Raw genomic sequence first — 24,007 nt, forward strand, 5'->3', positions numbered from 1 at the left:
TCTATTCTACTTGTAAACGCTCAGGTGCTTGGTCTGAGCGGTCCCAGGTTCGATTCTTGTGACAGACCCAAGCATCGTATTGGTAGAAGTAGCCGGCTTCAGTCTACAAAGCCAGATTACAGTGGCGATGTGTTGACCACGCAAAAAAACGTCACTTCCCAAGCCATGGCTCTCAAAGGACAGTTTCTTCATGGTAAAGTTGAACAAGTAAAGACTAAAATTGGTAAACGCTGTAAGTGCCACAATAATTCAAACACCGTTTTCCACGTTAAACTGTGAAATGTGCCATGCTTTATAATGTGGTAAACGTGAAATGTGGCTGGTAGCCCTCTAAGTAGTTCAAAGGGCGTGTAAAGAGGTCACTAGTGTGCACGTTCTTACGGGCTGATGTGCGGAACGATGCGATTTCCCAACACTTTCGCTTCTGGCACTTACAACGTTTACCACTTTTAGCCCTCAAGTGTCTGCGACAACAAGATGGAAACACTAGGAAACATGCATGCTGGTGATCATCTTACGTTAGCTACCACAAGCACGCAGGTCAGTTACAGATCTTGAAGGACACATCCCAAAAGGTAAAGGGTCCTCTCCTTCATCAATGTTTACATTTCAAGCTAGTTGCATGTAATAGGACCCCGAAAAAAATCGCTGCATCTCGCGACATGCGTGAATTCTCCGTGTGTGTCCACGTTGCAACTTTCTGCATATCCGTAACACGACATACATTATTAACCCACGATCAACAAATTTTGAACACGAAATGGAGAAGATACCATGAAATAAAAATCTTTATCATATAATGAGGGTCTGTTTACACTGTCATTATCGGGATGCAATTTTAGCTTCATGCTACATGAGACTATCATTTAGTGGCAGTGCAACCGAATATAAACTGTTCGACTCATGTTAAGTGGAAGAATGTGTAAACACATCTATATTGATTTTAAGATAATAATTTCCTTGGATTTTTGCGCTCCAGACATTGAAGAAATTTGGTGTTCGTGACTGTCATAATAGGACCAGGATAATTATTCACTTAAAATATCTAAAATATGCAAATATGCACTACAAAAAGGGGAAAATATGCAAAAAAATATGCACTATAGAAAAACACCTTACCCTTTTTGAATATTTTCTTTCAGTTACAGCAAAACTCTACATCAGTTCCTTGATCTCTATTTTTTAGTTCGTGCGATTTAGCATGTAATAAATGTAAAAATTTCAGTTCTGAATTCTTCCACACACTCTTATTTACTTCACATTGCCCTTTTATAAGTGAAAGAATAATTACATATATTGCATGGTTGCACTTGATTACAGCATTATATTTCAAATTTAAAACCTTGCAACTCCTGTTTTCGGCAAGAAAATTGTTATATTCAGAAAAACGAACTAGCTATACTTTACAAGAAACAATTCGACAAGGTTTTAAGGCAACGGTAAGGCAGGTCAAGTTCAACATCATCCATAGAATGTCCATTCGAATGTTTTAGTTTCTCTCTCGAAAGGAGTTGTTGAGTGTTCCAGCGAGAAAGACGAAAGAAATCTTATCTCCTTGTTTTGTAAAAGAAATTAAGAATAAACAGCAGTGACGGGAGGAAATAGGAAGTTCTTTTATTAAGAAGACACACACACACACCTAAACGCACAGACATAAAAAAACAATTTTAGTAGTGGTTGTTGGTTCTAAAATATGCAAGAAGTCTATATATATGTACGTACATCATTCATTTAAAATAAGCATTTGCATATGCAATATGCAAAATGAATAACTATTCGGGCCTTCGTCATAGTCAACCCTTCTCATCTGTCTCCACAGTCTGCTTTTGCATCATCCAATCACCTCTTTCTGGCGGTGTCTATTATTGTTCTTCCCAATGGATATACGAGCAAAACCTTTGTAACTGCTCTGGTGTTACCGGTTCGAGTTTTTTGTACAGCATCGCCAGTTCTCCGTTGTACACACAACGGCAAAAGTAACAGTAGGCGAATTGCTTATCATCAATTTTATTCAGTCTGTTTTTCACAACGTGATGATCATTTAATTGAAATGAAAAGGTCAATAAGGAGCGGATATCATCAATGCCATTCCATTCCTTAAAGCAACTCAGGATGCAGAATAAGAAAGAAGGAAAATAGCGATGGACTATTTGCCATCTTTGCCGTTGTCTGTACGTACAGCACCGCATAACCTCACTGAGCTAGAGACACTAAGAAGTCCATATAGAACTTAAAATGTGAATCCAACTCTAACCCCTTGCACTCATGCAACCAGAATCACACAAGAGATTTGTTGGTTGCCTATGAAGCAAGGATATTCTTCGGTACCATGGATTACAGGGAATCAAAAAAAGGACTCCCGAGTGACACTTTGACAAAGTGCGCAAGTCCATCCATCTCTCTACCGTTACGTTCGAAGGTTTCGAATCTTCAGTGTGAAAACTTTTATGAGAGAATGTGAACACGCTGGACCATGCGGTCACAATATAAGTCACTTCACACAACAAAAAATTGCATGATAATAACAATACCAATAAAATTGATTGATTGGTGTTTTAAGTCCACTTTATGCACAGTAAGGCTAATCGGGACTGGACCTACACTTTAAAGTGGGATCCGAACAACTATGTGCCTCCATCGGGTATCGAACCCGGGACCAATTGATTACAAGGCGACGACGGAGAGGCCAATACCAGCAAGAGTGTTATACTTGAGGCCCATCTTTTTAAAGATTTTCATTTTGTAGTTACAATTCAAGGGTTGTTATTATTCTGAAGCAAATATTTAACATTCCAATAATACAATGTTGCTTTATTAACCAACGTGATGTCCATAATCTGAAAGTTACTGTAATGAAATAATGATGACTTAATATGTTTATCAGAATGGATGGGTTGGGCTTTAATACGAGTATTAAATACGTATATCCGGTTAGAAATTCATAGGTCGGATCAAATTACGTGTCCCCCCTCCCCTCTCCAATTCCAAATTTCAGTTTCGTAAGTAGTTTCGTTAACAATATTTAGAACTAGCATTCAAGACTGGGCAGGATCTTGAGTTGTAAATACCTGTCCCGTTCGCGAATTTTCTCTTTCCAGTCAACTTGTGAATACGGTTTCATTTCTTGCTCTCTGATTGGCTGTTGGAAAGTTACGATGCTGTGATTGTGAGAACGTCTTATTTCCTATTTTTAGCGCAAATTTGCTGCTTTCTAATCTTATCTAACCTTACCTAACCTAAACTAACCTAACGTACAGCGCAAACAAGATATTCTCACAATCACAGCACCGTAACTTTCCAGCAGCCAATCAGAGAGCAAGAAATGAACCGCATTCACGAGTTGACTGGAAAAACAAAATGCGCGTCCCGTTCTCGGTCTCGTATCGGTTTATAAAAACAAATAAACAGCATAAATACAACATTCTTGTGTTTTGGGCTTAAGAAAAAAAATGCCATATTTATGGGCGTTACAGTGCACGGTTTCCAAAATTGTATCCCCCCATAAAAAAATATGATGCGTATTATACATGGAATAATTCCGACAGCTACATGTTACTACGGAATGTTTTGCTTCACCGATCAAAGTTGCGGGGTTCTGGAGTGAGATCAAGTGCGCACTGTCGTCACACGGGAGCCGTAACATCGCGCAGATAATAATGGAAAGTAACTTCCTCAAAAATCGATTCTAACATATGAAACTGTCACGTACAGGCATAGGCCAAGTGATCTGCAATTTTAAATACTAGTTCAAAAGCACAGTGAAAGTTTAATTATAGGTACCAGGGGGTCAGAATTAAAATTACCCAACTCAGAGCCCTCTGTAGCCTGTTTGAGGCATCGTAGAACTCTGAAATTTTGGTGAATCCACTATGCAAACCATGGGGAAGAGGATGGCTATATAAAAAAGATAGTTCAATTTTCCGCCACCAGGTTGAAATGTGGCGCTGTACTTCCATGATGGGTTGTACAAATAATCACGTTAAGTGATTTATCTGAGTTATTAATTAGAAAGACATTTGTTAGTGGCTGGAAGTTGCGAGAAAATAATCTATCTTTTATTGCAAGATTGCAAGTTAAAGGCAAATCCATAACCAATTCGAAAACTTTACGTCATTATTACAACTCATCATGGAAGTACAGCGCCACATTTCAACCTGGTGGCTGAAAATTGAACTATTTTTTATCGCCATCCTCTTCCCCATGGTCTGCACAGTGGATTCACCAAATTTCAGAGTTCCACGATGCCTCAAACAGGCTACAGAGGGCTCTGAGTTGGGTAACTTTAATTCTGGCCACCCGGTATATATGGCATAAAAGTGTGCTAAAATAAAAACACAAGTTTTGGGGAAAATAACACCAGATTATAAAAAAAATATAACACCACTTTTGGATAAGAAAAAAACACCGAAAAATCGAGGTCCGTAGTCTTGATTTTCCCAAGCCCGTCTAGACATCTGCCATAAGCACTATCTATATACGAGTACTCGGTCACGTAGACCAGTACAAAAACTGTAGGCACCTGGACATATTGCCAGTACTCGGTCACGTAGACCACAAGGAGAATCTTGCGCAGCTGGACATATTGCCAGAAGGCCATTGATACAAACTGTAACTTATAATAGGGGAATTATCCCCCAATTTTTCAAGCCCCCCTTCTCTTGGGGCACAAATAAGACGGCATCTCTTCCTAAAACGGCTTTTTAAAAGATGGTGCTGAATGCTAACCTGCTTTGTCCGCGTAATTTATGACGCATGCGCACAAAAGAGGACGTCCCGCCCGGAATTGGCTATTTATAGCCTCGTCGCGCATTCCCAGTCATTTTTTATTGTACACACACTGCATTCTGGTGGGCTGGATGGATTATTTTGTTTTGTGCTGGAAGAACCGTTTCAATGGAGAGTCTCCGTTCTTTTTTTTTCTTCATTCCTAGTTCGAGAGGAAAGAGGGAAGGGGAAGAAGCGACCTGCTCCTCATTAATATTAATGCATCTTGTGAACTAGACCTTGATTTGCCACATCGAAGCAGGGTTGCCACCTGAAAGGTAAATTACCAGGTGAAAAGTTCAGTGGTCATCGGTTCTGTTAGGGCCTCGTGTGTTTACCTCTAGGTTTACCGCGACGGAACTTTGTTCGGATCCATAAGTTACTTTCAAAAGAAACCTTGAAATGTACAGGTTAAAGCAAGATAACAATATGGTAGAAAAGTTGTCAAAACTTGGAGGAAAATCAAATATATTCTCACACTCCAAAGGAATAAGGGTTCTACGAAGTGGCATCTAAACCAGGAGGCGTGAATTGATTGATTGAGTTGGTGTTCTAAGTACAGTTTATGCACAGTAAGACTAATCGGGACTGGATCTACATTTTAAAGTGGGATCCGAACCACTATGTGACTCCACACTCAGAGAACTAAATGCATCATATCGATTGATGCACCAGTGTGCATCGATTGATGCACTAAAGTGTGTTTCATGGCTTCTTCAAAGAATCAGATTCACATTTGATGCATTTGGGTGCATTTCTGTATGTCTTAAAAAAACAACACCAAAGTGCATCATTTGATTCAAGTGAGGATTTATTTCAGTCGAGATGCACTTCAATGCATCAGTTGATGCGTTTTGATGCACCAGAATGAATCTTTTTTGTTGATGCACTTAAACGTATCGTCTGAGCTCCATAAACTCTGTAGCTCAGACCAAACGTTTAAGTGCATCATCAAAAAGATGCAGGAAGATGCATCAAGGAACATCAACTGATGCATTGAAGTGCATCTCGACTGAAAGAAATCCTCACTTGTATCAAATGATGCACTTCGGTGTTTCTTTCACGACATACAAAAATGCACCCAAATGCATCAAATGTGAATCTGATTCTTCGAAGAAGCCATGTGACACACTTTTTAGTTTTCTGTGTGCACCGGGTTTTGAACAAGAGGCGTGAATTCGAATCCCAGATAAAGCATGCGTATTTTGATCTAATCGTTCCATCATCTACCTTGTCGCACTTCACCGACCTCCGTGGCAGAGTGGTTAGCACAACGCGCTACTACGGCAGGGGATTCGAGTTCGAATCCCGGCCTGGGCATTAATAGCCTTTTTGAGTGTCCCTTCATCAATTTCATCCTATCATCACTCTCGCAATTAGCCAAAAGTGGCAGAAAAGTGACGTAAAATGAACCAAATCAATCAATCGAAAGCAAATGTAAAAATCAACGAACAAGCATCCAAGAAATACAAACGTTAATAGGTTTTAGTTGCACTTGAAATGCTGATTTTTCATGTGTAGTACTAAGGAATACACAGTGTGTATTCGTTGTGAATGAAGTTGATGTAAAATAAACCGTTGAAGTAATGCATAACATTTCAAGAATAGTACGTATAACTTCGTGATGTGAGTACGGTTCTAGATATTTAACAACTCCCCCCACAAAGAGACAAGTCATCTCATTACGAATTGACGCCTCTGACCTTGCAAAACTTTTGCAGAAGGCAACATGTGGAGGATGTGTGGACCATTTCCCACTCTTCACATGGATCTCCAGTCACGGATTTATACTTTGCATATGTGGATGTCCCTGGGCAGAAACATCGTGAAGCCCACCCTATATGAAATTTTAAACTTTCAGGCAAAGTTATGTCAGATGGTAAGTGATATTTTCTGTATTTTTGCCAAAATTTCGTGTCCATTTTGTGGTCATTTCCACAACAACCCCCTCCCTTCAGTTCAGACCCTTTGTACTTGGAGACCCTGGGGGTGAAGCCTCCGACCCATCTGATGCAAGTGAAGTCTCTTTACCTCCCTCTCAATCTCTCTCACTGTGTACACTGGCGTTGGCAAGGGGGGAAGCTGAAGGGGCCACAGCACCCTCCGAAATTGTGCGAAACTCAAAATTTTCAAATGAAAACGGTAAAGAACTCGGGTTGGGGCTGGTAAATGCATGACCCCAGATTCCATTTGGGGCTATGAACTAATTTTAAAACGGAGGATAAAAGTGGTAATTACAGAATATTTATTATCTTTATCTCCCCCAGAACTGTACTATTCACCTTTACAATACCAGCCCAACCAAATCCCCGAAAAAAATCCTGCGTACGCCAGTGACTGTGTACACATCTGAGTTAATATTAGTTACGTTGTCTGCTTCGGCAGTATATCCTCCATTTTAAACATAGCAATCAACCAGCAGTACTGTCACCATGTTAACCTATATCCCACCAGTTACAAAGGTCGTATAACCGTCTCCCAGCTAAGAATTTCCATTTCAAGCGCTGTGGTATAAAATGAACAATGTAACATTTCATGTACCTTGCTCAAGATCATATTTTACATTTGTTTATTTTTTATTGGACATGATTTAATTCTGTTGCATCTTAGTTCGTCTTAAAGTCCAGTTTGTATAATTTTCACCCCCAAAGAAAATCATGTACGTGGCAACACTGTTCTTCACTTTCGCTACACCAGTTTCCCTCCACTTGCATACGACTGAACATCAAATTATGTCGATCCTTTTCCCATAGCTGCAACAAAAGGCATGCTTTCGAAGGCCGTTCACCATATTTATAAGCATAGCAACACTATATTACAGCAACGCAGGGACTTGAAACGAGTTATTAATAGTGGCGTTGCAAGAGGAAGGGGGGAGAACGTAAGGATTTTTTCGTTTGATTATGAGACTTCCCGACAGGTGGCGACAGTGAATGTGGGACCAGGTGGCGCTGTGTCGCGACGATGCAAAACGGCAGTGTCCTCTGCCTTCAAAAAAAAGAGGAACAAACAGTGCTCCCCAGGCAAGATAATGTGTGATTTACTGCCAACAGTCAAAGCGGGCCTGGTGGGCAAGTTTGACAAGGAGGGTAACGCATGTACACCTGAAGCAAACAAACAAGCAGGAAGCCAGGTCGGAGTGGATAAGATCGTGTAAGGAATAGGCTATGCAGCGGTGTTAATGAACTTCTAAGGGCTACTGGAGGACTTGGGAAGAAAACACGAGTGAGTTTACACAAAACTCTTGCGATAAAAAAACGTAGCCATGTTATACTCACGCCGGAACTTAACGTTACACTTCACCCCCCCCTTCTTTTCAGTTTAACTTTACATCTCTCCCTCCTTTTTTCTTTAGCTTCCTCGTGGAATGAGGATAATTGACTCTTCTTCATTAGCCGTTCCAAGATGGCGGCAGGAAGTGCTTCCAGTGCGCGCAAAAAAGGGAAAGAGTCGTTAACCTGGGTCGAGACGTCGCATCATATTCTGTGCCCGTTACTTGGAGATGAGTCGGGACATCTGTGCGCAGCCGTCCCATCAAAATCTACACACGTAGTGGACCTTGAAGTTTAAAAAAAGCACGGAGGACGACGCGCACAAAAGTGAGACGGTCAAAAATCCAGATGAGGAGGTCGCCACATTGCAACGGCAAACATTGAGTCATGAACGCGGACCGGCTCTTCCCATTTTTTTCTGCTCGCCTGCTTTTATATTTAGAAGCAGAAGGCCACAAGTACCGTAGTACACAGGGTTAATGCTGGTCACTCTTCGTGCATTGCGAGCCCGAAAAAACAAACCTGGACCGCATTTGTTGGCAACTCACAAATAAGAGGGTCAACCCAGGAGTACTAATCACTTTTGCATTTTTACGACAGGTTTGCATACAGGCACTAAAGAGAGAGAGAGCATTAGCACTCAAAGGGCACTAAGTAGGAGAAATGAGCATTAAGAGATTGAATACTTGAGGGAGTGCAGTATGCCAGTGGCATCCCCACAGTGTGGGCTCAAGTGTGGAAGAAATGTGTTCATGTGCCTTCTGCTTTGGCGATCATAGTGTGATCTTTCCTTCGTTCTGAAATCTTTCCCAATTTGTCTCTTTAGGTCTTCATTAACTTCTGACTTTTACTAATTCTTTTTCCTTTGTTTCTTTGTCTTTCCTTGTTTCTCTTTCTATATTTTATTCTATTATTCTTACTTCCTCTATTTCTCTATGTCACTTTCTCCCCCTTCCTTACTATCTCAGCCTCATATTCTTTCTCTCCCCTCTCTCTATTTCAGTCTCATATTATGTCTCTCCCCTCTCTCTATTTCAGCCTCATATTATGTCTCTCCCCTCTCTCTATTTCAGCCTCATATTATGTATCTCCCCTATCTCTATTTCAGTCTCATATTCTTTCTCTCTCCTCTCTCTATTTCAGCCTCATATTCTTCCTCTCCCCTCTCTCTATTTCAGCCTCAAATTATGTCTCTCCCATCTCTCTATTTCATCCTCATATTATGTATCTCCCCTCTCTCTATTTCAGCCTCATATTATGTATCTCCCCTCTCTCTATTTCAGACTCATATTCTTTCTCTCCCCTCTCTCTATTTCAGCCTCATATTCTTTCTCTCCCCTCTCTCTATTTCAGCCTCATATTATGTCTCTCCCCTCTCTCAATTTCAGCCTCATATTCTTTCTCTCCCCTCTCTCTATTTCAGACTCATATTCTTTCTCTCCCCTCTCTCTATTTCAGCCTCAAATTATGTCTCTCCCCTCTCTCTATTTCAGACTCATATTACTTCTCCCCCCTCTCTCTTTCTCTCTCTCTCGCTCTCGCTCTCTCTCTCTCTCTCTCTCTCTCTCTCTCTCTCTTCCTCTTTTTCATCATCGGGAACCGCACCAAAATGAATTAATGAATTGTGCATTTTCTGCACAGATAGGCTAATCGGGATTGGACTTGTTTAAAGTAGGATCCGAACCACTGTGCTGCCTCCACCGGGTATCGAACCCGGGAACCTTTGATTACAAGGCAACAACCTGACCACTGCAGGCCCGAACTTAACCAGAGATCCCTTGATAATCGCGACGATGAGGATGAATGGTGATTAGATTAAACTGATAAAAAAAGGTCCATAAAGGAGCGTCGAGACCCAGACAGAAACTCGAAAATGGGACCTTCGGCAAAGAAAATGTGAATCGACCACTCAACACGCTAGAATCTGTTTTTGAAGGTTGGACTTGCCGAACTTGCAAATGAATTCTTAGCGCAAATCGCAAAGAGAACTCTCATATGAAATGGCCATTTAGGGCATTTCTACATTTTCTTTCTTTCGTCACTAGATGAAGAGATTTCTTTCTAAGTATGGCAACACTGAGGAAATGTGGAATGTCGCCAAAATGCTGTGGAATCCCAAACAGGAAGCGGCGAGGCTGAATGAATCCAGATCCTCATTCAGCAAACGTGGATGCGGTCGGTGCCAGGTGACCCACGCCGTGGGTGTGTCCACTCCACACTTCACGCCCTTGCCCCCTCCCCCCTCTTCCCTACTTTTCTTTATGGAGCAATTACATGTGAGAAGGTCGCAGACCGACAAACCTACTAATTGACTTCATGCGGTCACTTTGCGATGCGAAACTATTGAGGAAGGTCAGTGTTTCCTCCCCTCTTCCTTTTCTTTTTATATTTCCCATAACTCTTACGCTAGACTGGCCACTGTTGTCTCTTTAAACCACGAATTGATCTGTAGCAAAGTCGAAGAATAAGTTAACCTTGCCAAACGTTATGTCCCCGTCCGTCTATATCAGGAACTACAAAAATATACAGGGTGTCACCGAAAAACATGGACAAATTATGGGGCATGTGCATATGAACCCGAACAACTTTCTTGATAACTATTTGTTCGTTGAACCGTCGAAAAATGAGTTTTTATCCTGTATATCTGCAAGCAACCAGCGCATATTTCCGTTGCCACTAACGTTTACTTTTTCTGTCGGACAATGTCCGCTTGGGACATTTTGTAACGATTTGAGGCCACATTCTTGAGAGGGAATACCTTTTGTACAAGACATAACAGAGACCAGTGGCAACCATGAATCTGTAATGCGTGGTTGCATACACAAAGGATTTTACGTTCTACGGCGAGACATGATGTAGACATAGTTACGCAGTCGAAGGGGAAATACCACGTGACATGATTCAACCAATTTGTGTTATTGACTCCAGTCTATGAGAGGCAAGTACATGTATGTAACTTTTTGACCAACCCTCGTATTTTATTTCTTTCCGTGAGATTCTCGTCTCGCGCATACGGAACAGCCGTCGATGCACCTGAGCAGAATTCTACCGGCGGATCGTTTGACCTTGAGATGCAATGCGGTGTCGTGAATGGGACTGCCTGTCCACCTACGCAAGCAAAGTGCGTAATGTTCACCTTCGCAGACATTCTAGGCGAGGTAGCCTACTGCTATGCCTCTGTGGGTAGGCAAACATGCTCATTAACCAACCCTAATCTTACGTCATTAACGAGTAGGGAAGAACTAATGGCCTGCCCATTCCTAGTAAATTAATATGTTCGAAACGACGCGCAACATCATATTTCAGCATTGCCATGTTTCATTTACCCTACGTGTGGCGCTTCTGTGGCAAAGTGCCACTTTGTGGACCTCTCAAATAGTCTATAATGCCTCCCCAATGGCATAGTGGTAACGTCGTAGCCTTGTAATCAAGGGATCTTGGGTTCGACACCCGTACATAGTGCCTCGGACTATTTTTAAAGTGAAATTAAAGAAAAAACTCGAAACTGTCTATGTTAGATTTTTTTTTTTTGGTAAAAAATGTAAAATTAAAATTACGTACAGAGGGGTAAATAAGTTTAAGAGAGAGCAAGAAATATACAGAAGCAGAAGAAGGAAGGAACGGAGATCAAGAGAAAGAAATATATAAAGAATAAAATTGAGCAAAGGAGAGAGAGAAATTCAGAGAAATAGAGAGAGAGAGGTTGAAAGATATGGACAAGAATAAAAAGAGAAGACAAGAGATAAACGAAAATAAAGAAGTAAAGATAAAAAGAGAGGAAAAAGAAATGAGAAAGATATAAGCCAAAGCAAAAAAAATGGAGATATGAAAAGAGGCAGAAAAGAAAAACAGAGAAAGAGATATACAAAAGGGAAATGTGTAGGGAAAAAGAGAAAATGAAACAAAAAGAATATGATAAAAAGAGAGGAACAAAAGAAAGAGAATAACGACAGGCAAGATGAAAAAGGAAAGATAAAAAAGAAGATAAAAGTTATGAAGAAATTATGAGAGAGAAGGAGATTAAGGAGACTAAAAAAACAAGGGAGAAGAAAAGAACAAAAAGAAATGAAGAAAAAAGAAGTGAAAATAGAAAGAGGAAGGAAGAGAAGAGAAAAAGATAAATGAACGGCGAGGAAGAAACACTGAGGGTCTTTCAAGCATCATGGTATCACATAGAAAACATCCCTTACCCCAATGCAAGGGCTAATATTTGCAACCAGAAGCAGAGCTCGGGGAGGGGGGGGGGTTTCTCCTTTCTCCCTTACAAATGCAATCTTGTGTGTGTGCGCCTGTGTGTTGTTTGCACCAGACCTCGATATAATAAAGATCCCAACCGACTCATTTGTTGAACAAGTAGCAAATTGAGACGTTATAGAAAGGAAGCCATCCAGCCTTGCAACTTTTCTTCCGCATACGATGCCGCATCTTGGGATTAAGGATGTGTCAATCAATTCTTTCCCCCCTTGAACGTCATTTCCTCACTCTCTACCTGTTTTTGCTTCCTCTGCCCTTTCTCCACTTCTTGCGCTGCAACCTTGAAGATCTGCTTCATCAGGCAACCACAGACCTTAGATCAAAGGCGGGAAGACAAAACGCGGGAATCTTTCCCGCGTCCTCAGAATTAGCGGTGGAATGCTCAATTACTTTTGCACGGTACTGATTTGATAAAAGAATCGAATCGGTAAATAACAATACTAAATCGCCTTTATTGGCGTTTGCGTCTTTAATCTCGAATGCCGCTTTCATAAAAATAATAATAATCAAAAAGTACAAATGAATTAGAAATATTGCGTTAATTTTTGAATATGTAGAGTCATTCAGAAGCAATGCTACAAACTGTAAGGCTAAAAAGTTTTGAAGTGAACCGTTTGGAGAAAATGGGTTCAATTGATCCGTTCATTTGAATCAAACTACACGACCCATTCAGTCATATTTTTTATTTGAATCACTCGAAATATTGCGAAATATTGAGAAATAAAAAATAATGAAACACTTAGATACCAAAATATAGAAAAATTCAAGTGCCGACACATTGAAATATTACAGTACTGAAACAACAAAGAATTATAATGCTGAGGTACGAAAATATCGATAATTGATTGAATGGATTAGGTTATTTTACGTCGCTTTTCCGCCACATTTGGCTAATCGCAACGTTGAGGATGAGTGATGACATGAAGGATGATGAAGGGATCCTCACAAAATCACCCATGTCCAGGCCGGGATTCGAACCTGGGATATATCTAAGTAATGAACATACTGAAAAAAGTATATATAAAAATTGCCATATCAAAGTACCAGAATATTAAAGATGTTAAAGTATCAATAATTTCATTGGCTGGATACCAAACCAATATATTAATGAAAAGCAAAATGAATTTTCCTAAAAATATATAATTGTTAATAAGGAATCAAAATACAGAAAATACCATAATATCTTTAGATCAGACTATCGGATTCTGTATATGGGCAAATTCTATGAACTTTCTTCATGAAACTCTTGTACATGTTAGACCTCCCGATGGCGCAGTGGTAGCTTCTTCGCCTTGTAATCAAAGGGTCCCGGGTTCGATTCCCGGTGGAGGCACATAGTGGTACATGTTAGTGGATTCGTAAGCCCGAAAATCCGTGTTTTAGTGTGATTTTAAGTTCACGTTATGCACAGGAAGGCTAATCGGGACTGGACCTACAGTTTAAAGTGGGATCCGAACCCATCGAACTCGGGAGCAGAGTGAGAATCTGTACAGTACAGGCCCGTTATGCCATTGCTCAATCCTTCAAGTCGGATGACCTTGCTAAGAGCGAGTCCTACGTTTGCATACTCTCGATTCAGTGGATTGTCAAAAATTGCCCTCGCGACGTCAAAGGAAAAGTTACTTCCGGCAGAGCGTTGGTCCTTGCGGTGCCATTTTGATGCCAGGCACAGACTACTCCATGCGATCCCCACTTGCAGCTAATAGAATCGACCTCTGAGATAGAACCATGAAGCGAACTTTTGTTTACAACAACCGAGAGTCTTTAAAATATTCAATTGCCCGTGTCTTCGTTCGCCTTGGCCTCACTACCTTTCCGAGCGCAACTTTCACCCTCAGTGTCTTAGCTGTGTGGGGAAGACAAAAGCTGTTTGTTTGTTAGAAGTGGGTTGATTTACGTCCCCCTCTCTCTCTCCCTCTGTCTGTGTGCGTATGGGTGTGTGTACTTACACTAACAAGGGAGGTTATCTAAGTGTCCCCCTCCGATTTCCATGAAACTTTGCAGGTGTATAGAGGGGCCCAAAGGAAGAAATACGTGTTTTTTTGTTTCGGCTAAAAAAACTGTTTTAGGGGGCAAAACCCGCCTCAAATGTCAAAATGAAAACAAATTGACTTGAGGAACTGACCCCTCTGTCCCCCTCCGATTTCCATGAAATTTGGTAGGTGTAGTAAAGGAAGAAGTACAAAAACACGTACTTTTTCCTTTGGGCCCCTCGATACACCTGCCAAGTTTCACGCAAATCGGAGGGGGACACATAGATAACCTCCCTTGTAAGAAAAATGAAGTTACCCATGCACATTGGAAGTGGTGTCAAGACATTCGGGGGGGTGTAGTACCTGCAGGTAGGATCTCACTCATTCACTATCTCCCTCATTTGCGGAGGAGGTGTGATCAGCACTACGCTCCGGTTTCCTTTACTTCCACGGTTGCCTCCAGGTACTCATTTATTAGAGGCTGGGTAAACCCCAGAGCAGGGACACTGCTGAAAAAATCTCCACTTGAAATCGCCCATCCCGGGAATCGAACCCTGGACTCCCATGTGACAGTCTGATGACGTAAATGCATATATATTATTATTTTACGTCGTGCTTATTCCTTTTTGGATAATTGCGACGATGAGGATGAATGACAAATTCAAGATTCATCCATGGCTGACCTGGGTTTGAAACTGGAACCTCTGATTTCGTTGCACATTATGCTGACCATTCCGTCTCGAAGTCCGGCATATGTGTGTGTTTGGAAATGTATTGATTTAAAGCTCAGTGAGTTCCAGTTCAAGTTATTTAAAATGTACTTTTTTTTACCTTTTATAAAAATTAGTAGCAAGCAGACACGTAGGAGGGCTAAGGTTGCTGAAGCCCCCACGAAATCCTACAAATATCTAATATAAATAGTGTATAGTGGTAATTAATTTTACTTCCTTAGCAAGATTAAACATTAGATCGAAAAAAGTTTAGTGTATAATAGAGCAACCAGCTTATATTTTTATATTCTATAATTTAATCCAAAGAATGAATGAATCCACAGCTCCCAACATTTATAGTTTTCTTTGTGAGAGGGCACACAATATAAACTTTTGTGAGTAAAATTTGTCCTTAACTTTTAAAGCCTTTTTTTGAACGGAATGTGTAAAAGTTAATAACAAAATACAATAACTATGAATTTCAGTACACTAACTACAAATTGTAAGCAAAATAATGTCACTCATACGGTGGATAATAATAATAAATTTGGATTAAAATTGGTTTCTTTTTAATAACTTATAATAGTTATTATTGCAAAATGACAATTATAAGCTTGGTAATAATTATTATTATCATTATTATTTCTACTAATCAAGTTTTATCAATTGCCTGCCCCGCTAAAAATATTTCTGGCGACACCTGTGCTGATAAACGATGAGCCCCCACCCCTCGAAATAAAATCCTGGCTATGGGCCTGATAGCAAGCTAATATTTAATCGATGATTATTACAGGCGGAAGAGATAAATTCATATACATTTGGCCGAACGCGTTGAGGGTTTCGGCCCCGAAGATTCCGGATTCGAGACCGCGCAAGGAATATGGGCAATTTCCTAGGAATATATATTCGGATGAATATTAATCTTCAGCGTAATCTGTCCATCGGGAGGGGTCATCTTTGACGCATATCCTGCGTCCAGCTCTTCCTCGATGCTGGGAAGGTCTTTCATTTGGAGCCAACTTCCCTTACCACTGTTCTAACATGGATAAGTAGACACAGAACCCACACATCGAGGTCAATTTCACCCTCAAACGGTCTTACTCTTACCCCTTACGTGACTTCGAGAGGGTGCATGTCTTGGTAGGTGATGCTTAGCTACATATTGCCATTATTAGCATGCAGTTTTATTTGTATACGTACAACCCATGCTCTATCTACCTATCTATAATATATTGTAGATGGAAAGATAGCCAATGGATAATATCCAATAAGGATTGCATTTTGATAATAAAAACCATTGTCGCTAACGGTCAGACAAATAGCACCGCACAAAATGTGAAATGTTTTGTTCAATGCTGCTGATCGAACTTCAAAACTTGAAACAAAACACCAACGAATCACCAATATTACTATCTCCTGCAGTTTCCACGGTTTAACGGATATCGCTGTGTGCAGTGTTGCCACACCCCGCGTAGAGCTTTACTCCGCTGAATAAAAATATGTATAAAATAGGTTTCTCAATGTGAATTGCCAACGATAATGCATTTTAAAAAGAGACACAAAGAGCTTCAAAACAAGACGAATACTGTATTTGTAGGTCTACCCAATAGTAAGAAAAAGATTTTTCGCAAAATTGATGATAACGGCTTTTTGACAAATTTTGGAAATCTGAAAATTAAGATTTATGTTTAAAACCTTTCTGCATGCACCATACCAGAATTTCATCACGATCGAACAAACCGTTTTTGATTTATAGAATTTCAAAAGGAGCAATCGTTTGCATAACTCCAAAAAAGGGTCCTTTTTTCGTTCCCACGACGCTAAAAAATATAAGGAATATTTGAAAAAAACAATAGTTAGCATAGATTAACGCAGATTTGAATAACCTAAATTTTGATGTAAGTAGTTTTGTTGTAGGTCTACTGGTTAATTTTTAATTGGAGTCCAAACTCGAGTAGAGCAATTCATTCTTCAAAAACACGTGAACAATATTCTACCGTGAAAATCTAAGAGTCTGAATGTTAACTTACCAAATCTGGATGCAACCTACTGTTTTCTCGCGAGCGCAGGTGCATTTCTGTCGTCACTTGTGTGTTCTATAGCTACAATGAGAAATAACTGCTTGGAGTATTAAAACACACACACACATGATATGCATACAGGTATAACTATAAAACAGCACTTTCTTATATAACTAGCATGTCTTACTTTTATATAGGCTATATATATATATATATATATATATATAATTTAAATTTATGGCTGTTTTAGCCCATGGCTGCATATTTAACTTTATATGTATACATACATACATCTTAAATAAAGATAGATAATGATCATAAATTGCAGTTATGTGCACCATAAATGCATATTTTAAAAACAGAATCATTAAAATTACTTTAAGTAATCAATAATTTAAAAACTGTCAAGGCCTTTTTTACGGCAGTACCTACAGTCAACTTTGTACCGTGGAGAATATAAGAGGTAAATGAAAGAAAATACAGATGCACAATTTGCCTGTTAATATTTATGCCTGAAAACCATACCTACACCTAGTAGAAACTTGATTTGGTTGGAAACACTGACTACACGTTTCGATGTGAATGCATCATGAGGAGGCCGGAGATGGCTGCAAGAAGTTTAACTGATTCTTTTGAGGTTTACCTGCCGACTTCCTGCGATGGAGAGTGCAGTCACATTCGCTTTTATTCTCTTCTTTTTCTCGGGTCGAAGAGAAAAAAAGTTTTTTCCCTTTCCTTTGCTGTTTTTTGCCCGCGAAAGTTGGATTACAGGAAGGACAAGAAACTGAACGCGAGAGCTCCACGTGTGGCGTATCCTCTTGCCACGGTTGCCATGGCGACGGCCTCAGTGAAGAGCACGTGCGTTCTGGGCCAGAAGTTCCGAGTTAGAGTCCCGGATAAAACTTTCAGTTGTGTGGGAGAGAATGTCGTGATTAGAAGTGAAGAATAAAGAAAAAATACGAAGATTGGTTTGATTTTGAGTTTTAATTCCAATTTATGCACAGAACAGTGGCGTATACTGAGCTATCTAACTATGTCACGTGGTCCTAGGCTATGAATAGAAATAAATTTACCAACTCCTAAGAAATCAGGTTGCCAACTCATAAGAAATCAGGTTGCCAACTCATAGGAAATCAGGTTGCCAACTCATACGAAATCAGGTTGCCAACTCATAGGAAATCAGGTTGGCAACTCATAGGAAATCAGGTTGCCAACTCATAAGAAATCAGGTTGCCAACTCATAAGAAATCAGGTTGCCAACTCATAGGTATTCAGGCTACCAACGTATAAGAAATCAGGTTGCCAACTCCAGAATCAGCATCATCATCTCACTGATATGAATAATATTATTTACAATTTCTGATGGATTTTTCTCCTGTATTTTATTCTGTAGACTTCAGGCTTCGCAGATAGCCTAGCTAGCCCAGAATATACGCTCCTGGCACAGAAGGCTAATCGGGACTGGACCTACAGTTTATAAAGTAGGATCCGAACCACTATGTGCCTAATCCGGGTAGAAATACTAGGAAATTAACAACAGAGAAACACAGAAAACATAGAAAATATAGAAAAATTAAAATGTCGACATTACTTGTTTGAGAAAGCCTCCCCCTGAAAATGATGTTTGGTAACTTTTTAAACGGATGGATGTGCAACACTGTTGTTTGTTTCCCATCTGGGAAAAAAACCCATGGTGATTCGCTGCATTCCGTAACGTATGGTGGCATACAGGCTGGACACATTAATAAACACCCGCTGAACGCATCCACGCACTTGCGTACGTGTGCGACTCTATGCGGGACGCACACGAAAAGGGGCGTTCGAGCGTGGCCAGCCGGGTTGACCTTGCGCCGGAGACAGTGACCTCCTCCCGCGGGGTCAGGGTCGTTGGCGCTGGGCAAAGGAGCAAAGGATTCTTGGGAAATGTTAGGAGGAGGGAAGAGCATGGGTGCTTCTTACGGCTCTACTTTGTAATGCTAGATATGACTGTAGTGTTTCGGATATTTTGTCGGATATTTCTCTCTCGTTCACTTACTCATTCCCTCTCTCCCTCACTCTCTCCGTTTCTCATGCTTTCTTCTCTCTCTCTCCCCTACTTCTCCAATTTTTCACTCTCTCGCCCTATTTATCTAGCACCCTTCTCTTTCGCTCTCTAGCGAGCCTCGTGGCGGAGTGGTTAGCACGTCGCGCTACGACACCAGGAGTCCCGGGTTGGAATCCCGGCCTCAGCATAGAGAAACCAATTTCTCCCTCTATCCTTCATCTCTCTCTGTCTCTCAGCCTGTCCCTCCATCCCTCATGCTCTTTCACTTATTCTTTCCGCCCTCTTTCTTGTTTTGCCTAATCTCTATTCGGCCACAAATTCTCTCTCTCCCTCTCTGAAAGAAGGAAAGAAGACGGAAAGGATAACAGAAGAAAAGAAAGAAGGAAAGAAATAACTCTCTCTCTCTCTCTCTCTCTCTCACACACACACACATTTTCCTATCTCCTTCATTAACTCTCCCCTCTTTATCCCCCTTTTTCTATTTACCCCTCTTTATCTCTCCTCGCTCTGTTCATCTGCGCAGAAAAAAAACTGATTTGTTTGAATTGAAGCTTTTTGGTAACCAAAATCAAAAATTGGCAACACTTAATTTGAAAATTATGACCAAATTATTTACTAACTCTAGACAAACGTGCATGATTTCTAAAAAGCATTTGGTATCTGTGAACAGTCGTTTCTTCCTATCATCTTTAAACAAATGTTAACTTTCCAGAAACTATTTTTTTTTAGTTTTTCCACACTTTCTTTCTCTCTAATTTTTCACTTTTATCTCTCATATTCTCCCAGCTTGTTTCCCTTACATGCACTTTAACTTTCAGTCTCGATTTTCCCTATATCTGCATTCTTTTTATGCGTTACGTAATATTATGCTATTAGCAGCCCCTATTCACAATGCATATATTCGAGCAACACTGTTGGGCAGTGTTATCACAGCTCGCTACGACACTAGGGGTTGCGGGTTCGAATTCCGACCTAGGAACAGGTGTTCTTTGTGAGTGTCCCTTCATCAATATAATCATATCATCCCTCATCGTTGAGATTAGTCACAAGTGGTAGATAAGCGACGCTACATAATACAATACAAATAAAATGCCACACTGCACAGACTCAAAAATCAGATGACGAGAGACTTTCCATGGACGAACGCGACCGACGAAGCCTCCCGCTCAGTCCATCCTTCTCGCCCCTATCGCAACGCTACAGTGCCGCAGCTCGCTCTGTAGTCCATACGTACGCGCTCTTGCACAAATACAGCGAGTTGACCAGCTTGGATTAACCCAACGTTTTGTGTTTGAAAATTACAGCCAAATACACTGCCGTTGCTTTTGATAGATTATAAATGACGTAGAAACATTTGGAATATAAACTTATGTGATTTTCTTTTATCTTCCAGCTCCAGTCTACGATCAGCAACACCCTCAGCAGCAGCTAGACGACTACTACAATGGCAACGGAGGAGGTAAGTCTATTACTAGTTTTCTTGGAAACTAGAATAATAAGTTTATGGTAAGGTGATGCTGGGGGAGATTGCACGGTGCGGGAGATTGCGCAGTAAGGATGGTGGTAGAAGTGGTTTATGTAACTCTCGCTTCCTCGACAACCTATGAACACATCAAAACCCCTTACATGGCTCTGATTTCTGATGGTAGTTTGGCGAATAACTGAATGATGTAAGGCAGGTGTAAATCTCATTACAAACTACTTGCAAAGTTAAATTACAAAGGAAAAACACCTGACGTTAGTAGCCACACTTACTCTTTCCATACGATCAAGCCGGACCCTGTGGCCGAGTGGTTAGCACATCGCGCTGCGACGCCAAGGGCCCCGGGTTCGAATCCCGCTCGGGCTTGGTTGTTTGTGAATGTCCATTCATCAATTTCATCATTTCATCACTCATCCCCATCTTCGCAAATTAGCCAAGAGGCACAAAACGCGAAGTAAAATAAACAAAATCAATCAATAAATCAATCCGTACGATCAAATGAAGAGTGTTTACGTAAAACATATTTGTTTTCTTTGGAAAATTTTCCAACGTGGTGTTTAGCAACACTGTCATTTGTTCAACAAATCTATGTCATTTTCAGAACTTAATTTCTTGTATGGATTGCAACATGAATTTTTATAACAATTACAATGTCAACGGTCACATCTACTTGGATAATTTCGTAATCGCAGACTTGTTATGGCGTGTGGGGACAGGAGTAGGAGTGGCCATATTGTATTTCGGCCGCCATCTTGGAAAAATTGGACAATCGACAATCTGATTTGCAAAGTTACACTTTGCAAAGATAATTTTCTCAATAATTAAATAGACAGAAAATCACATTTCGGCTGCCGGATTATTATTTCAGGATTCATCTGCGTGTGATGGTTCTAGCACAGACAAATGAATATTCATTTGTCTGTGATTCTAGTCAGGGGTTTATGTAGAATTTTCCATCTGTGGGGTGTGAATTCGTATTTTTGGATGGAGTGAGGGTAAATTTAGAGCAAAAATGACAATAAATTGGTTCCTTGTGAAAAAAAAAAATAGAGAATATGGAGGCAATTGGGGATGCGCGGATAAATCATGGTTCCAGTGGAAAAAAGCCCAAACGCTTACCTATTTTGTGTCGCTGCAGCGCTCACGAGTTGGCACTACTGCAGGCAACACTGCCAGGCCGGGTGCATCTTGTTGGTTCTGTCTGAAGGTGAGAAGCAGCCTCTGGGTCAACGGAAAGCACATAAAACCGCAGGCGTTGTGCAAGAAACTTCACTTGCAATTCAGGTTCAAGGGCGGTGGGTCATCAGTCGGAAACCACTAGCACCCACGAGCACCAGACGAGATGCATGGACAGCTCTGAATGCATATATCTATACATTCGATATAAACGGTCGAATCAGAATTATTCGAATCCGTGGTTCGTTTCACGATTCTTGAATGCACGATTCGTTTCACGATTCTTGAATGCAGGATTTGTTTCATGCTTCTTGAATGCAGGATTTGTTTCATGATTCTTGAATGCAGGATTCGTTTCACGATTCTTGAATGCAGGATTCGTTTCATGATTCTTGAATGCAGGATTTGTTTCAAGATTCTTGAATGCAGGATTTGTTTCATGATTCTTGAATGCAGGATTTGTTTCATGATTCTTGAATGCAGGATTCGCTTCATGATTCTTGAATACATGATTCGTTTCATGATTCTTGAATGCAGGATTCGCTTCATTCAGAATTCGTTCCACAATTCTTGAATCCATGATTCGTTTCGCGATTCTTGATTCCATTATATATTTTTTTCGATTCTTGAATCCATGGTATCTTTTTCACGCTTCTTGAATCCATGACACGTTTCTCCATTCTTGATTCTGTGATTCTTTACACGATTCTTGAATCCATGGTTCGTTTTACGGTTCTTGAATGCAGAATTCCTTTCACGAATCTTGAATCCATGACAATTTTTACGATGCATGATATTTATTCACGATTTTTGAATCTATGATTCGTTTTACGATTCATGAATCCACAATTCGTTTCGCACTTTTTGAATGCAGGATTCGTTACCCGATTCTCAAATTAGGAATTTTTTACCCGAATCTTCATTTTTGAATTCGATACATGATTCTTCAAAGATTCTGTTTCTGCCCATTCCTACTATGCAACCTATCACCCTATCAAATGTTTTTACATTTTTTAGAAGAACTGGTCTCATCCACTGCACTTATATTTTTTCCCAAGGGGCATTTTACAACCCTTGTTTTACATTTTTAAGTAAGAATCTTAGATAAGGGGATATTTCCCCGTATACATGGAAGGGTGCAAAATGGCCTAATGTGCCGTCACACCCAACAATCAATTTATTTTAGATCACTTTTGCACCTCAGTAGGTTAGAAGTTCGAAACAAGAGCGTTAACGAGATTGGCATTTTCATTTCTAAACGAGACATACTGATCCCCCGCCATATTTTTAGCGCTGGCCTGGAAGTGGTGGCGCTAGTGTCGCATGTTTAAATCACTTGGAGTAGTTCGCAATTTTCTAGGATACAGATATCGTGGTGGATACGAGAATTTCAACTGAGACGAGACCAGCTTCCTCATTCACGAGACGAGACGAGACAAACTTCGTGTCATTCTGAACATGTGGTTTGCATTCTTGAATTTCCCACGACAACACACTGGCTGAAATCACCGTAGTAATCTCGGTGTTGCGGGTTAGAGTCCCGTTGTCCGTCGTCAAGAGAGATCATTGACACCCACTGGCGCCACTCATCTGCAACGAAGCCATCTCCCTTGCATCCAGGTGCTTGTTTAATTACCCACCGAGCACCGCGACCAAAAAAGGCCACGGAGACTCTTAAGCATTCTTTATTTTTACGAGTCCTCTCCGTTTCGTTATTTGGACGGAGCTGAAATTGCAGGAGACGAATCCTCTGGGATGTAATGAAGAAAAGGGGACAAAGGCTGCGATTACACGGCTACTTTATGGCTACCAATTTGTCTCCTGGTTGAATGGCCAACGTTTGGGAACGTTTCCTTCGCTTCCGTGTCTTGCGACACGAGATGGAGACGTCCGAGTGCAATGCTCCTTTGCAGCATCCTCTCAGGACCTACCTGCAGCTTCCTCGCTTGCATTCCTGGCTGTGAGAAACGATGGCGTCAAAGGTCTTTGCGAATCGGATGGGCTCTGCTATATATCAATATCATGCAAATGATATTGATATGGGAGCCATTTGAAAAAAAAAGTGGCTACCTTATTACTTCTATAAAAGGATATTACATACATTTTTCTTTATGGCAATTAGAAACTAAACTTTGTTATCTTCCTACATGTGGTTTATCTTTTCAATTTCAAATAAAATTCTAAATTCTGTAAAAAAGATCAAGATATTACCTCATTTCCACCTCAGTAATACATTCAGAAACAATAAAGAAAGATGTTAGAAAATTACTCATAAGTCCAGAGCCATCTATTGTTAACCATAGCAAACCA

The 24,007-nt window shown here is 40.5% G+C and overlaps 1 protein-coding gene across 2 annotated transcripts in view; it reads left to right on the forward strand.

Annotated features, from left to right (window-relative positions):
- The window catches only part of tnc (tenectin), a 132,270-nt gene that overhangs the window by 66,814 nt on the left and 41,449 nt on the right, over positions 1–24,007 (forward strand). For both annotated transcript variants that reach the window (XM_083125594.1, XM_083125595.1), the window contains exon 3: positions 20,432–20,497. In XM_083125594.1, coding sequence (XP_082981720.1) covers positions 20,432–20,497 — 66 coding nt within the window. The remainder of the gene's footprint in view (positions 1–20,431; positions 20,498–24,007) is intronic.

This window comes from Lepisma saccharinum, chromosome 7, assembly GCF_977018435.1.
Source record: "Lepisma saccharinum chromosome 7, izLepSacc3.1, whole genome shotgun sequence".
Lineage (NCBI taxonomy): Eukaryota > Metazoa > Arthropoda > Insecta > Zygentoma > Lepismatidae > Lepisma > Lepisma saccharinum.